Source organism: Ciconia boyciana, chromosome 18 (assembly GCF_034638445.1).
Source record: "Ciconia boyciana chromosome 18, ASM3463844v1, whole genome shotgun sequence".
NCBI lineage: Eukaryota > Metazoa > Chordata > Aves > Ciconiiformes > Ciconiidae > Ciconia > Ciconia boyciana.
The window spans coordinates 10,927,325-10,941,304 of NC_132951.1; the positions used below are offsets into that span (position 1 = coordinate 10,927,325).

General features: G+C 46.8%; 1 protein-coding gene across 6 annotated transcripts in view; it reads right to left on the reverse strand.

The window, feature by feature from the left end:
• Positions 1-13,980, reverse strand: part of EHMT1 (euchromatic histone lysine methyltransferase 1) — a 124,900-nt gene that overhangs the window by 72,826 nt on the left and 38,094 nt on the right. The window contains exon 1 of one of the 6 annotated variants that reach the window (XM_072882911.1): positions 8,790-8,918. The exons of 3 other annotated variants lie outside the window; for them this stretch is intronic. Coding sequence is in view for 2 of the 3 variants with exons in the window: in XM_072882903.1 (XP_072739004.1) it covers positions 2,461-2,523 (63 nt within the window). In the remaining variant the exon portion in view is untranslated. Of the gene's footprint in view, positions 1-2,460; positions 2,548-8,789; positions 8,919-13,980 lie in introns of those variants that run through there. 2 more of the 6 variants (XM_072882903.1, XM_072882907.1) reach the window with 2 other exon arrangements.

Consider the following 13,980-nt stretch of genomic DNA (forward strand, 5'->3'; position numbering starts at 1 on the left):
AACGCCAGACATTTCCTTCTCCACCCAAGAGACCAAGGAGCTCACACAGGCACGGGGAGGGACGGATCCCACAGGACCAAGGGGAACACGAGGGGACATAAGGGTTTTCTCTGCAAAGAGGGGTTGGTGTCAAAACTCTTTACATTTACAGGAGTCAAAAAGAACCGGCTGAAAATGGTACTTAAGGGATATAAATTCAAGATTCGCTTCCAAATTACTGACATTACATGTCACTGCAGGAACATATGGTCCTCCAAGCCTCGCGAGCGGGGAGCACGCGCTGCCAGAGCCCCGAGCCATTCAGCTGAACCAAAAGCAAGGTAGCTCTCCCGCTGCGGTGATTCCTCGACCGCTCTCAGCTCCAGGAGCGGGAAGGTGAGAAGGAAGAACTTCAGGGAAAAGTGGCAAAAGGACAACAAAAAGGACCAGCAGGAATAGCCAGCCCTTCCCCAAACCAGCTGGCCAGGAGGGTGAAGCTCCTTAAAACTCCTTGTTTACCTGGATAAAATAGCCATTGCACGAGATGCATGCAATCCTTTCATTAGGAGATGGCACCGCGTGGGAGAGGTCGGGGAGCCGGGCTCCAGCGCTGGCAAAAGGAGCCCCAGGATGACTACCGCAGTCCGAGCCCCCGGGTCCTGGGCCTGATCCTGCCCACCCGCACCTCTGCTGCCAAGCCCAGGGTTTGTCTAATGCGGGCTGATCAGCAGAAAACATGCCCCATGTGTGCTGCAGAGCCCAGTTCTGTCCAAACGTGTTCTTGGGAAGAGCTCGTGCTGGCACTTAAAAGTCAGCTAAATACGTGAAGGGGAATAAACCCAAGACCCCAGTCTGGGGCTCTTAACCCTTGCTGGAAAGCAGCGCGAAGTCCAGACCTCGGGTTTCTCTCTTCCCTCCCAAGTAGGTCAGGCTTTTCAGCGTCTCTCTGCAGACGCTTGCAAAGGGCATCAGCCGGCAGGGACGGAGCATTAGGTGTTTTCGGCCGGCTGTCATACCAGTGTCATTGTGGTCACCACCACACAGGAGCACACGTTGCACACCTCAGCGTTTTTTTGGTTGCTTGTTTTCTCAGCCTTCATCAAACCCAAAGCACATTTTTTCCCCTGGACGGGAGCTGATAAGGCAGCACGTCAAGGCCTCTGCTCTTCACTGTTAAACAGAAATCTCGTTTCTCTCCTCGTGACTTCTTCTGATGCCTTTTCCTTTAGCACGCATCTTCTAGATGACGAATAATGAGCGTATTTATAGTCCAGTGGAGACACGATAGATATTTAGATGAGGTATCACAGACTGTCCTGTAAGCTCCCTTATCTTTTCAATGCCATCTTCATGTCTCACTCCTCGATTGAAAATTCAATATTGTGTCTGCATGGCAGCTTCAGGGGTGTCCCTCAAGCCCAGCAAGCTCAGGCCAGTGTTTTACCCACTGGCAGGGGTGCCTGGATCCCCCATGGCTCTGGGACCCTCGGTGTCCGACCCAAGTCCCAGCAAGGTCTGTGGCAGCCAACAGAGCCGTCTGCATGTAACACAAACGACAGCAAAAAAAAACCCCAAGAGCATGGCAGGGACAGGGGTCTGAATTTTAGGCAACTTTAAAAGCAAGCTGCAGGCATGGGCCTCCTGCCATGAAATCAACCGCGGATGTTTCGTTTTAATCAGCTGTTCCCTTGGACTGCAAGCTACTATTAAAAAAAAAAAAAAAAAAAAAAAGAAAAGAAGAGAGAGGGGAGGAAGCCACCACAAAATAAAAAGGATTGTTTCTTCCTGGTAAAATAACACTCAGTCTTGCCTCCACCTGAAGAAGTGAGCTGTAGGCTTGCTTGATGCAAGCAGAGGCTGTCAAAGGAGACCTAGCGAGGAGCTGCCATGTGGCTACAGGCCCTCTCCTCCCCTTTGGAAGTTCAGTCTTCGAACAGCTCAGACACCCCAGGGTTTGCTCTTCTTGCTTTCAAGAGCTGCAAGCAGGGAGGCCTCCTGGGAGAACCAAATTTTCTAGAAACTTCACGCTTTAAAAAATAAAAAAAAGGCACCAAAAAAAAAAAAAAACCCAAACCAAAACCCCACCAACCCCCAACAAGCCTCCCCACCCCAGAAGACAAATAAAACACCACCGGGACGTGAGGAAACAAAGCCCGAGCGTTCCCAGAGCCAGGCGACGTCGGATGCCGAAGTACCTGCAAGCCCATGGCACAGCACAAGGCACAATCCGCAGAGCACAGACGGAGCCTGGCCAGCCTCCTCCAGCCGGCTCCCCAGCACGCCCCGCCTGCCCTCCCGCGCCCGGGACAGGAAAATACATGTATATAGAAACAGATAAATAAATAACCCCCAGCCACCATTCCCCGAACTGTCATCCTCCTCTCCGAGGCTTCTCCTTCCCCAGCGGGAGACAGCCTGCCTGCGGCCAGGGCCGGCGGGGAGCCGCTCTTTGCGAGGCATGGGAGGTGGACCCTGCTGTACCTGCGGACATCTGTTGTCTTCTTCTGGTGAAGACTCAAAGAGTTGCATATTCCAGATCCTCATGAGCAGTGATTCAGTTTCTGCTCATGTGATAAAAGCTCCCTCTACAGAGTGAGCATGCCCAGAGGAGACCATTTCACTGCTCCCTCCAAGCTGCAGCCATTTCACAGAGAACCTGCCGGCTCCAGGGTGTCCATTGGAGCGCGATTATCCCGGGCATCCCGGGGACGCACCGGTAACGCAGATCATCTGTCAACTTTCTGACAGGGTGCCAGGCCTCAAAACTGATCGCTCGCCTGAAAAAAAAAAAAGCTTTTTAAACCATAGAGCGAGGTGTTCTGTCTCGGTGGCCTTCAAGAGTAACCCTTGCCCACAGGAAAAGGAGAGGCAGGAGGGACAGGGAGGGATGCTGCACAGCTTGGGGACGCTCCCGTGCCGATTTTGTTCTGCTTAATGAAGCGCCCGACCTCCGAGCGCTGGGATGAAGGCACACGGGTTAAACTGGTTCAGTGTGCAGTGTCCAACTGCAAGTGCATTTGAGATCCGATCTGCTGGGCTGAAGGAGAGCTATTTTTCACTTTGGGGATTAATAAGACAACCTGACCTGGTACAACCAACCTTAAAAGGGTATCACAAACACATTAAAAAGAGAGGGGGGAAAATGGAATGAGGGGGGAAAACCCTAATGAAGTAGTAGTGCACTACTAGGTGCAGGAGCTCTGAGCTCAGCCTATGTCAAACCATATGATACAGCTGGCCCAGCCAGCAAGAGAAAAGAAGAAATTTTAGCTTCAAAATAAAAGTAGTTTGTCTCTGTTCCACTTAACAATTAAGCATAAACTTGGCAACCTTCGTATCTGCTCAAGCTCCCAGTAAAACTGCCGGAGCAACTCGCAGGAACATCTGTAAGCAGAGATCTGCTGGAAGGGGTTCAAGTGCAAGACTGGCATTCATCGGAGGCAGGAGCAGGAGGCTGCTGAGCTGGGTGTCGCGCTGGAGAACCTCCCACCCGAGCAGGGGGAGGGCGGCCGGCAGCCCCGCAGAAGAGGCCAGAAGGAAGAGGAAACTCAGAAATGGACTGTGGCACCACCCGCTTGTTCTTGGCCAAAGAAAAAACAGTTTTCAAAAAAGTAAGAGCACAGAAGATAGGTCTCTTTAAGAGTAGAAATTAAAGTGAAGACTAGCTGAGTGTAATGTGTTACAGTGGGCTGGGGGGGGCAGGGAGCAGCCTACACTGTAGGGAGAAAAGCAGCCATGGAAATCCCTAGTGAGGTTTTGAGGAGCCCAAGGATTTGGTTTGCCTTACACCCTGCACCAGAAGCAGGCCTGCAAATTCAGGCCTTCGGCACAAGCACGAAGCCATCGCCTGCTCTGCTCTGCCCATCCCCTCCTCTCCTCTCCTCTGCTGAGCATCGCAGGAGCGTGTCCTGCCACTGCATTATCGCAGCCTGGAAACATCAACAAGCCACATTTTCTCCAGCCCAAGCAGCTACTTCACCACCGTACCCAGGCACGTTTGCAAAGCGGCAATAGTTAAAGCAGGAGAAGAGCCTGCCACGGATCTGCCTCGGCTACGAGGACGTTATTTTTCTCTCCACACTCTGGAGAAGTTTCACTACTAAACAGTTAAAACACACAAGGCTAAATCAAGATGACTGAAATGGATAGAGAAGGAATATTTGAGGTGACAGTATAAAGCAAAGATCTCTCTTTCACCCACTGGGTTTTTGTTTGATGTAAATTTTAAGTTTTAACATAAACAAAATGAGATTTTCCTGGCCTTTCTATCAGTCGCTGAGAGGTGTAGAGGTAACTCATTTAAGACAAACTCGAAAATCCCCAAACAAAAGCAACAAAACCCGACTACACAGACAGAAGTTGTATTATCCACCGCATCAAAAGATTACTGTAGTTCAAACCAAAGATGGTTTTAAAACAGTTGACGCGTTGCCCTTCCTTGCAGCATGAAATTACCAAGCTTTCATTAAAAACACAGAAATAGAAACAAAGATATTAACAAACGCAGTGTCAATGAACTACCACAGTCAACACCCTCTTTCAGAGATAAAGGAACGATGGAGAACCACACCACAGCCTCAGCCTTCCCGCGTGTGCAGAAGGGCAGCACTCCCCACTGCCGCTCAACACTAGAAATGTTTTTACTGTCGAGGTTAAATATACACTGAGAGCAGGAGCTACCAGAGACGCTTTTCACATCTCATGGTCACCCTTGAGAGCACTAAACACTGTTTAAAAAAAAAAAAAAAAGCAAAGATGATCAGGGTATTGCAGATGCTTCAACAACCAACTCGAGCGAAACGATCGATCGGTGTTGTACCAGCATCTCTGCACAGCACCGCGTTCACGGGGGATGCCTGTGCACTGATTAGTAAGACCTTAAATTTATGCCATCCGAAAGGAGAAAGAAGCTTCCAGACCACCACGGCGGTGCCACCACAGTCTGGCACCACCACCTCTGGGCCCGGGCAGGGTCCGGCAGCTTTCGGAGCAGTGCCTTCTGCCCTGGGCCCCCCACCTCCCCTGTTGCGCAGAGGTTGGGTGCTGCACAGGCTTTTTTTCCAACCAGCTGGTTAGAGACCGATCTCCAGGCTGGCCGAGGAAGCAGATTTTCTAATGATGTAGAAGCTTTCCCCTTTATTTAACCCAAGTGCTCTCCAGCAATTTCCCCACCAAGCCGGTACGAGACAGCATAGCAACCGCCTTTCAAAACATCTTCTACCAGGTATAAAACTACAAGGTACACCAAGGCTCTCTGGCCTCCGTTCCCCGATTCAAGGTTTGAATATCCCTTTCAGAAATGTCACATTTTCAGGAGGAAGGCAGCAGCACAACCACCTCCCTTCATAAAGGACACTGCGTTCCTCTGGGCTTTTGCTTAATTACACCATTATGTACGGCATTTTCACAGCTCCCTTGCAGAGGAAGCGCAAGTGGGAGGCAAGGGGAGATTTTTCTTTCTATAGGAAGAACAATATTTAGCTCTTGAAAATACAGGGGTTTTTCCTTATTTCCATCAAGCTCCTCTCCTTCCAGACCCTCCAGTTGCTCAAATCTGAAGCTCCCTTTCAGCCTCCTCAGAACTGATCCCAAAAGCACAATGAGCTGAAGGGACTTTTGATACAAGATGAGCACATCTGCTGGAATCCTGGTTTGCTTCTGCACTGCTATGAACCGCTCCGCAGCTCCGCCGCAAGCTGTTAAAATGCCTCCTTCCCTCCTCAGCCATTATGTACAGCATTTCCTAACCAGAATGCCCATTCCCAGGACACACAGAGCATCCTCAGCATCCTCCCAGGGAGCCCAAATGTCCACCTCCCGGCTCAGGTAACAGCCTTGAAGGAGCAGGCAGTCATTAATGCACACTTCTGGAATCACAGCTTTCTCCACCTTTCAAAACCTGTTTTTTTTCCCCCAAAGTTTCCACGCCATCTCCCTTCCTCCCCCTCTTTCCCCAGCAAAGTTGAAAACTGCCTTACTTAATAGGAAACATGAAATGTTCCCTGGGACGCTGCATTGAGTACATCACACGCACCAAGAAGAAGGGAAAAAAAGGAAAAAAAGGAAAAAAATAAGAAAAAAGATGCTGTTGCGACAGATGTTGAGATGTAAGCTCTCTGGGAGATGTTGCTATGTTTTGATAAGAATATGCGTTGAGTATTTCATTTACAGGGCAATCCTAGAACTTTATTTAGAAGCATATTGGCCAGACAGCTGTAATTTAGAACATACTGTATTCCTAACAGTTCCCAATTATAAACTCCTTCAGCTTTAACTTATAGTAACCACAGCTCCTTCTATTTTGGAAATCTAAAACCACCATTTCTCCCCTTCATTCAGCTATTGCATATCAAGAGCTTCTACCGTACAAACACAGCCTTGCTCGAGAAGGGTCCTAAATACAGCATCCCTTGCATATCCCATCTCAGTAACAGCGAGCAAGCTCATTGCTGTAACCACGCTCACCGTTTGCTCCACAGACAAATGTGTTATTGTTTTATTTGGGGACAGTAGATGGGGTGGGAATCAGACCCATGTCAGTGCAAAGCCATCTTGCTTATTAGTAGTCTTCTGCCAGCAAAGCCGGCTGTAAAAATGGCTGCTCACATTCAATCTCGCTTCTGCTGCAACACTTTGCTGTAACGCTGGAGCTCGGGTGTAGATCCTGCCGATGAGCCTCATGTGTTCAACGTGTCCCTGTTCTTTGACCTCACACCTATTTTTTTTTAAGGATTAGGGCATTCGTGTGAAAATAAGCTAGTTCTTCACTGGAGGAGAATCAGTGCTTCACGATGCTTTTATCTCTCCCCAAATACTGAACTCGCCTATGAAATATCGCAGTTGATGGCTCTACAAGCAATTCCGCTGACATTATAAATTTCTGCAAGGCACAGAAGGAGCAGATGAACTCTTTAAAAACAAAGCTCCTGCCTTCATGCAAATATCACTAGTTAAGAAGAGCAGAGAAATAAAGCAAGCATGATGTGTATACAGAATTGGCTCTAAAGAGGCTGCTTTTCAGCAACTGCCATAAGGTGGCAGTGGGTCTTTAAGGCTACCTTACACCTTTCACACAAGCACAATAGGAAATTATCACACGAGTGGTTTTCCAGCATCTGAAAGTGTTTAAGTCAAATTTCCTCATCAAGGGAGCCAGACCGTACATGAAAACTTGGGGCTGAGATCACCTCAACGCCAGAGTCGCACAAGGAGAAAAAGCCACCAGAATCAATTCTGAAAAGCCATAAACGCAGTCCCCATCTGAGCCAAAGAAAAGCAAAACCTTTTCCTTTCAGTGTACAATTACAATGCCGTTTATTTTACATAAACGCTTTTCTTTGTGCATTCATCCAACCACAAACAAGCCAGCGTCCATTAAAGAGTAAGAGAACTTCTGCATGGCCAGCAAGCCGGGGCTCCAGCAGACTTTTATGCAGGGACCGTAAAAGCAACACCAGTAAGCAAGCTGGTCACCAACTTGGCGCAGGGCTGACATATCAAACAGGCTCAGGAAAACGCCGTGGAAGCGTTGGGTACACAAGAAATGCAGAACCAGGCAACAAATAGGCAAGTTATTTTAGGCCATAAAGTGACTCATCACGCAGATTGACCCAACTGTGGGAGACCATCACCTGGGACGGAGCAATAAAATAAAAATCTAGGTTTTGCTCTTCACCTATCGCCCCCGGACCTGCATTATGAAAAGCAGCCAGAGTTGCCCTGAAGAAAGAGCTGGTCTATGTTACTGCACGCAGGCTAAAGATAGACCGTGATCACAGAGATTTCCGTTAATAAACACAATAACTTTGTAATACCAATGTATTCACAATGCCCTAAGTAGAGCAAACCTCTGGCCTTACCTTTACTTACAGCCAGGCTGAAACAAGCGTGGACACCCAATACACACCTCCCATAGGGGACAGGGGCTGCGAGGGCCAAGGCTCGCGGCCGACGTCTCCTCCCCTGCTCCGCACAAAGTCAGATCTTCCCTACACCTCACTAATACAAACATCGAGAGCCAATGTAAATGTTTTATTGGCACTTTACCACGCAGCTTGCTTGTACAACAACTGGAGTCAATCGGCTCATGCAGCACATACCTGCTGGTGCTTACACACTCCTTGTAAAAAGCTGGCAACTACAGACAGAACCCAAAAGCCCAACCTAGCACAACTCAGAGTCCCCTTCCTTCCCCCAAACCCACTCGCCAACACGTTAAACCCCTGCAAGAAGCACAGAAAATCTCTCAGCCAAAGGAATAAACATATCTATATTCCCTCCTCTCCTTGCCAGTTTGGAGGACCTGATGTGGCAAGGTTTGTTTGCAGTCCTTGGAATGCAAAATAAGCCCGAAAAAGGGAGTTTGAGTTTTACATTCTTTCACCCTCCCACAATGACAGACAGATCTAGATTTAAACTGCAGAGCAGGTCTGCGCCCTGCAAGGCTTCCCATTAATAATAATTAGCGACCGAGCCGCGCAGCCCACGACTGAGACGCAATCACATGCCTTCCAATATGAAGGCACAACCCAGCAAGTCCCCGCAGCCCTCGCTGCCAGCCCCTGCCTGCTGTCACTTCATGTCACCACCCTAACATTAGACAGGTCCGTTCTTTATATAGGTTTGCCAGTCAGTAAAGGTCAGTATTTTAAAACCCCTCCCCGCTGATCCGCAGGAAGCGGTTTGAAGCCATCTCGTGTCAGTGGTTAACTATGCTGCTTTTGAATCAATTCCAACAGTTTTTACTTCATCCGGTCTCCTCGCTCCCTGGGCCCGGGGGCACGGGAAGGAATCGGCCAGATTTGCCCTACCTCCGTCCCGTCTGCGGGGAGCTGCTGGGTCCTTCCAGGTCCTGACTCCAGGCCTATCACTGCTCCAGCCACAAATCCATCTCACTCTATGGGTGCAGCCTCCACCCCGGAGCATGCTCAGTACCGGCTGATCTTCAGCCATTTCAGAGCTTTAATGAAATGTAAGCATAAGGAAGTGTCATTAGCAAAAAAAAAAAAAAAAAAAGGAAAAAAAAAAAAAAAAGGGCAGGATTCATCCCGATCCGGCCAACCTTCCTGTTTCCATCCTCTGTCAAGGAGGTGAAGCTCTCGCTGCAGGGATCACAGGCGTTTTTAGGCAGCAAGCATCTCGTTTTAGAACAAAAGCAAGGAAAATCCTGTCTCAGGCAAGCCTTGTGCAAAAAGGAGCATTTCCTAGTGACACTCAAACCAGCAGATTTTTCACTCTGGGCCTTCCACAAATTACAATATTTTCATGAAATGCCATTAATATTATTTTTTCCCCCCAACGGGCTTCAACTCAGGCTTTTAGCTCGCAATGCAAATAGTGCTTCCCATCCATCTTAAAGCTAAACCTACCCCAGTCTACCCTCTATCACCTTGAAGGTTATTTTAACTCCATTTGCAAGAAAGTTAAAAAGCAGGATGAAAGAGGGGGGAAAGAGACTACAGTACAACACACTTCATGCTATGTTTTCCTAAGGACCTGAATTTTAAGAGAGGTTTGTTTTTCACTAGTCAGCCCTGAAATTACTCCATCGTTACCTTGTCTCCTCAACGCAGTAAGACCGTTTCAAAGAAGAATTAATAGAGGAATTTTTTTGTTTGTCCTTTCCAGTTTTCCAAACAACAAAATACGCAAAGACAGACAACGCTGAAGTCCACCAGGCATTTTCACCACCGGAGGACGACAGCCCTGCGCACTGCGAGCGATCTGCGCGTGGAATTTGACTGTTCCTTAAAAACTTGTATTTGCCTATATATCCTTTGCATACCCCCTACAGATCCCTACCAGCTCACAGAACTACTCCAGAAAGCAGAAGTTGTTGCAGAAGTAAAGCTTTGCAGGCCAGGGCAAAAATTGGCTATTTAATCTCAACGAAGTTTTAATGTATACCCTATTCCTCATGTTGGGCCCTGGCCAAAAAAAAACTCTGGATGTTCAAATCCGTTAATTGTGTGTGCACTGTGCCAAGCAATGCTCGTTTCCCGTGCACGCATGGCTAATATTTCTGCCATGTATGTACAGTATCTGCTTCAATGCTGAAGTTTTGATTCTTCAAAGGAAGATTACAAACCAAAAATCAAGTTACTTTATCAACACAGCATTTCAGGAAAAAATCGGGGTGACAGATGAATGCCAAATCCCAGCTTTTTTCCTGAACGAAACTTCCAAGGTAATCACAAAAATACCAAGAGACTTTCTGTACAATGCAATAAGCCAAGTTAAAGTCAAGATTTTCATCAGTCCACAGCACATTCATGTCAGATGCACTACGCAAACAACTCATGATGTTGTTCTCTCATCTCTTCCCTGATAAATTCAGCCCAGTCTTCAACATCAAGCTACAGCTTTTTAGCAAATTATTTGGGATAGTATTCGCATTTGACTTCTGAATGCCAGGCAGCCTTTCACGACAAGCACTGGCGACTTGCATTTTACTAAGATATTTTTAGAGCACAAAATATGTGGTAAAGTGACCCAGGATAAACCATAATAATTTGGCACAGAGAGCGCGTGCTTAGCTCCCCTCAGACCTCTATTTCTGCTGAAGGATTTCACCGAAGCCCCGGGACCGGTGCCCTGTGGTAGCCATTTGGCCCCGGGCTGCCCCTTCTCCAGGGACATTCATTAGAGACCTCCATTTTCAGCACAGGATGCAATTCTCTCTGCACCACATTAGGCAACTCTAAGATACCGCACAGTGCTTTCATTAAGCATAGATTGGTAAACCCTGCTGACAAATTCTATTCTCGTCCTCTCCCTTGCCTTTAAATTGGAGGTAGTTTAAAAATAATATTCAGACCATATAATCCCGAGGCATGTCTGCTGAATCTAGCAGTGTTTGCATCTAGCACAGCTCAAGCATGTCAAGTTTGTTTCCTTGGAAACAAAGACCAATTTGCAAGCATTGCTTTCTTCCCCCTTTTTTTTTAAATGTAACGAAGACACACATACCTGCAGCTCTTGTTGATACAAAGGAATTAAAGCAGATTCACTTACCACAAGGTGCATAAGAGAATTATTAATATATTTCACTAATGAACAGTTGGCTTTCTGTACTAAGGGAAAACCACAGTTCACTGTTTAAAAATCCCTTTTTCCCCTCAATAGATACACACTCGAGGCATGGCATTTATATTGTTTCCTTGGGGACAGGTAGAAAAAAATAGCAAAGTCAGAGTCATTTGCTTACCCTAGGCTAGGTACGCTGGTTCAGCTGAGGAACAATCTAAGAGGGAATCCTGTATTGCTCCTACCACATCACTCCAAAAGATACACTAGTACAGCTCAAAACACACCTGCTTTCAACACAGACTGAAGAGTCAACACAAGCTTAATAAAAAAGAAAGCGATAACATCTTCTAGATATGTTTTGTCAGTTTTAAGCCCAACTTTTTCCCATCGAGGGCATGCATTAGGGCTTAAGTGGGAAGCCAGCCTTTCTATGCAGCAGTAACTCTTCTCCTAGAGCTTGTTCACATCAAAGGTCCTCGCTGAAGGCAGTAAATCCTACGGCAACAACACACGACCTCTCTGCATGGGCAAGAAAGAGGAGGGAGGGCAAAAAGCGTCAGAGCTGAGTTATCCATACCCTCGTTTGCAAAGGCAGTCAGTACCTTCACCCTCCAGAGCCTTCCTCAGGAATTACAAGTGCTCAGCACCTTTCAAAAATTTGTCAGATAAGGAGTCAAATGGACACACGTGAGAACAACAAATAAAATTATGGTTCCTTAAACACGCGCTGCCGGAGGCTGACTCAGCACAGAGTTCACTTCCCAACATGCTTGGGCTGAATCTGGGTTGCAATCTCTACTTGAGAAGATTACCTTAATATCCAAGGGAGCAGAGCCTGAATCTTCTCTTGTTCCTATCAGCATCACCATGTTAGAAAAAAACAAGGGAGCTGCACCAACAGAAGCTGACAGGAGCAAGAAAAGCCTCCGTCCTCCACATAAAGGACAAAGCCTCGCGATTCCCTGCCCCTGGAGAATCCCGGTGTCATTGCTAGAGCCATCAGTGTCCAGCACTAAAGCTGATGTGAACCCTGGATGCTCCACACTTGTGAAAGTCAGGCCTTGGACTCCAAGGCACCAGATACTCCAAAGAGGTTCAGAGCTTGCAAATGCCACTTTATGGACAGAGCCGCCTTGCTGTCCTCTTGAACATGCTCACAGTAGGACCAACGCAGTCACCTGGAGGGTAAGTTCAGCAGGACTAACGCAGGTTTCCATTCCTGCTGCAATCAAGTAATCCTGAAAGCAAATCCCCCAGCCTACACTCTGCAACGCTGTGCACCCTTTACCAAGTATTGTAATTACTTCGTTTCATTCCACCCAATGCCATGGTCTTAAGGAGTTTTGGAGTCTGTTCTAGCCACCATGAATTCTGGGGGAAGAGCAAGGAAAACAATCTAGTTCTTACTGATCAAAAGCAGAGCATATACTGAAAAAAGCATCTAAACATCACCATGTGAAAAAGAACCAGATAGATACATTGTGATTCGCTTAAATGTATTGCAACAATAAAAATATTAAGGACTTTTTATAAAGCAATTTATAATAAGAGATAGGAATAGTAGGCAATATTAATGTCTCCATTTTACAGATGGGAAAAGTCGAGGCTTGGAGAATTAACTGCCAAAAATGTCTGGAGTGGTCCTTCACAAATGTATGGAGCAGAGGAACATGATATAGGAGACCTAGATGTGAAGTCATGCTCAGTGCTGATTTACTGAGTCACCTCGGGTGGCCAAGTTGGGGCAGCAAAGAATGTGTGGGGGCAGCCCGTTTGGGATGACTCGACTTTGAATCTCAGTGAAGTTTGAGCACTTTAAGCTCTCTTGAAAAAAAATCTCATCCTCCATTCTTTGAAAACAACAAAAAAACCCAAGACACATCAATGTAAATATCAAACATACCAGTATTTTCTCCCTCTGTATAATATTCCCTGTAACTAACATGGTTTTGGAGGGGAGGGGAAATATTTATCCAAAACAGCAAACTTGCAATCACTAAGGAGCTTTTTATGCCCACTGCCAAGTTTGAAAGCAGGCGGATGCCATGTGGGTGAATCTGCGACACCAGGACACAGTCCAGACTCATACAAGAAGTCAGTCACATCTGAACTGGCCAACAGGAGCAACAAATTCAGAGAAGTTACTCAGAAATCTTTTGTTGGGTAACTGGGCTGCAAGTCAAAGCTCCTGGGGCAAGGGCAATGAGCTCTGTTACAGTTTTTAATGCAGATGCATTAAACACCTGGCAAACGCTTAGGTGAAAATATTGTATCGAAACAAAAGCAAATGTGGAAATAGAGTGAGATTACACCACTTACTAACAAATTTAACTATTGCTTCCCTTCCCTTTCTCTTCCCCCTCCAGCCCGGCAGCCACTGCAGTGTGCTGCTTGCAGGTATCAGAGGAACAAAGAGCCGACGGACGCCATAAGCCCCAGGTACTTCTGGAAATTTCTGAACACAGATTTAAATTTGGCATGATAGTCATGGAATTTATTTTAATGCCCAAATCATTAAACCATCCTATTTGCTTGGGTTGTCTGAGCTACAATGCTAAAGGCTTGCTGCATTACAGAGGACAAATGCAAGGATGGTACTTAGAGCTGAAGTCTAAGACTGACAAGCTCATTCTGATGCTTTCCCACATGAAAACTCTGTAGAACAAAAAACAAATTTCAAATCAAGAGTCACGTGCTGATTTTGGGTGGCCAGCTCAGACACAGTTTTTCAAACCTGCTGAGAGCCTGCATCTCCTAGAGATGTAGAGACGCTACAGCAAGATGCAAATGGTCAGTACACTTGAAAATTAAGCACTGGTTTCACATCAAAAATTAAACTACTATCTCAAAAAATGACTTCCCTCAAATTCTCCCACCTTCCCCCCGCCATGTGTAATACCCACTTACTTGCCTCACAAGGAGGCATAGGCTTAATTTTAACATTTTAAACTGAAGGACTCAAAATACAGCAAA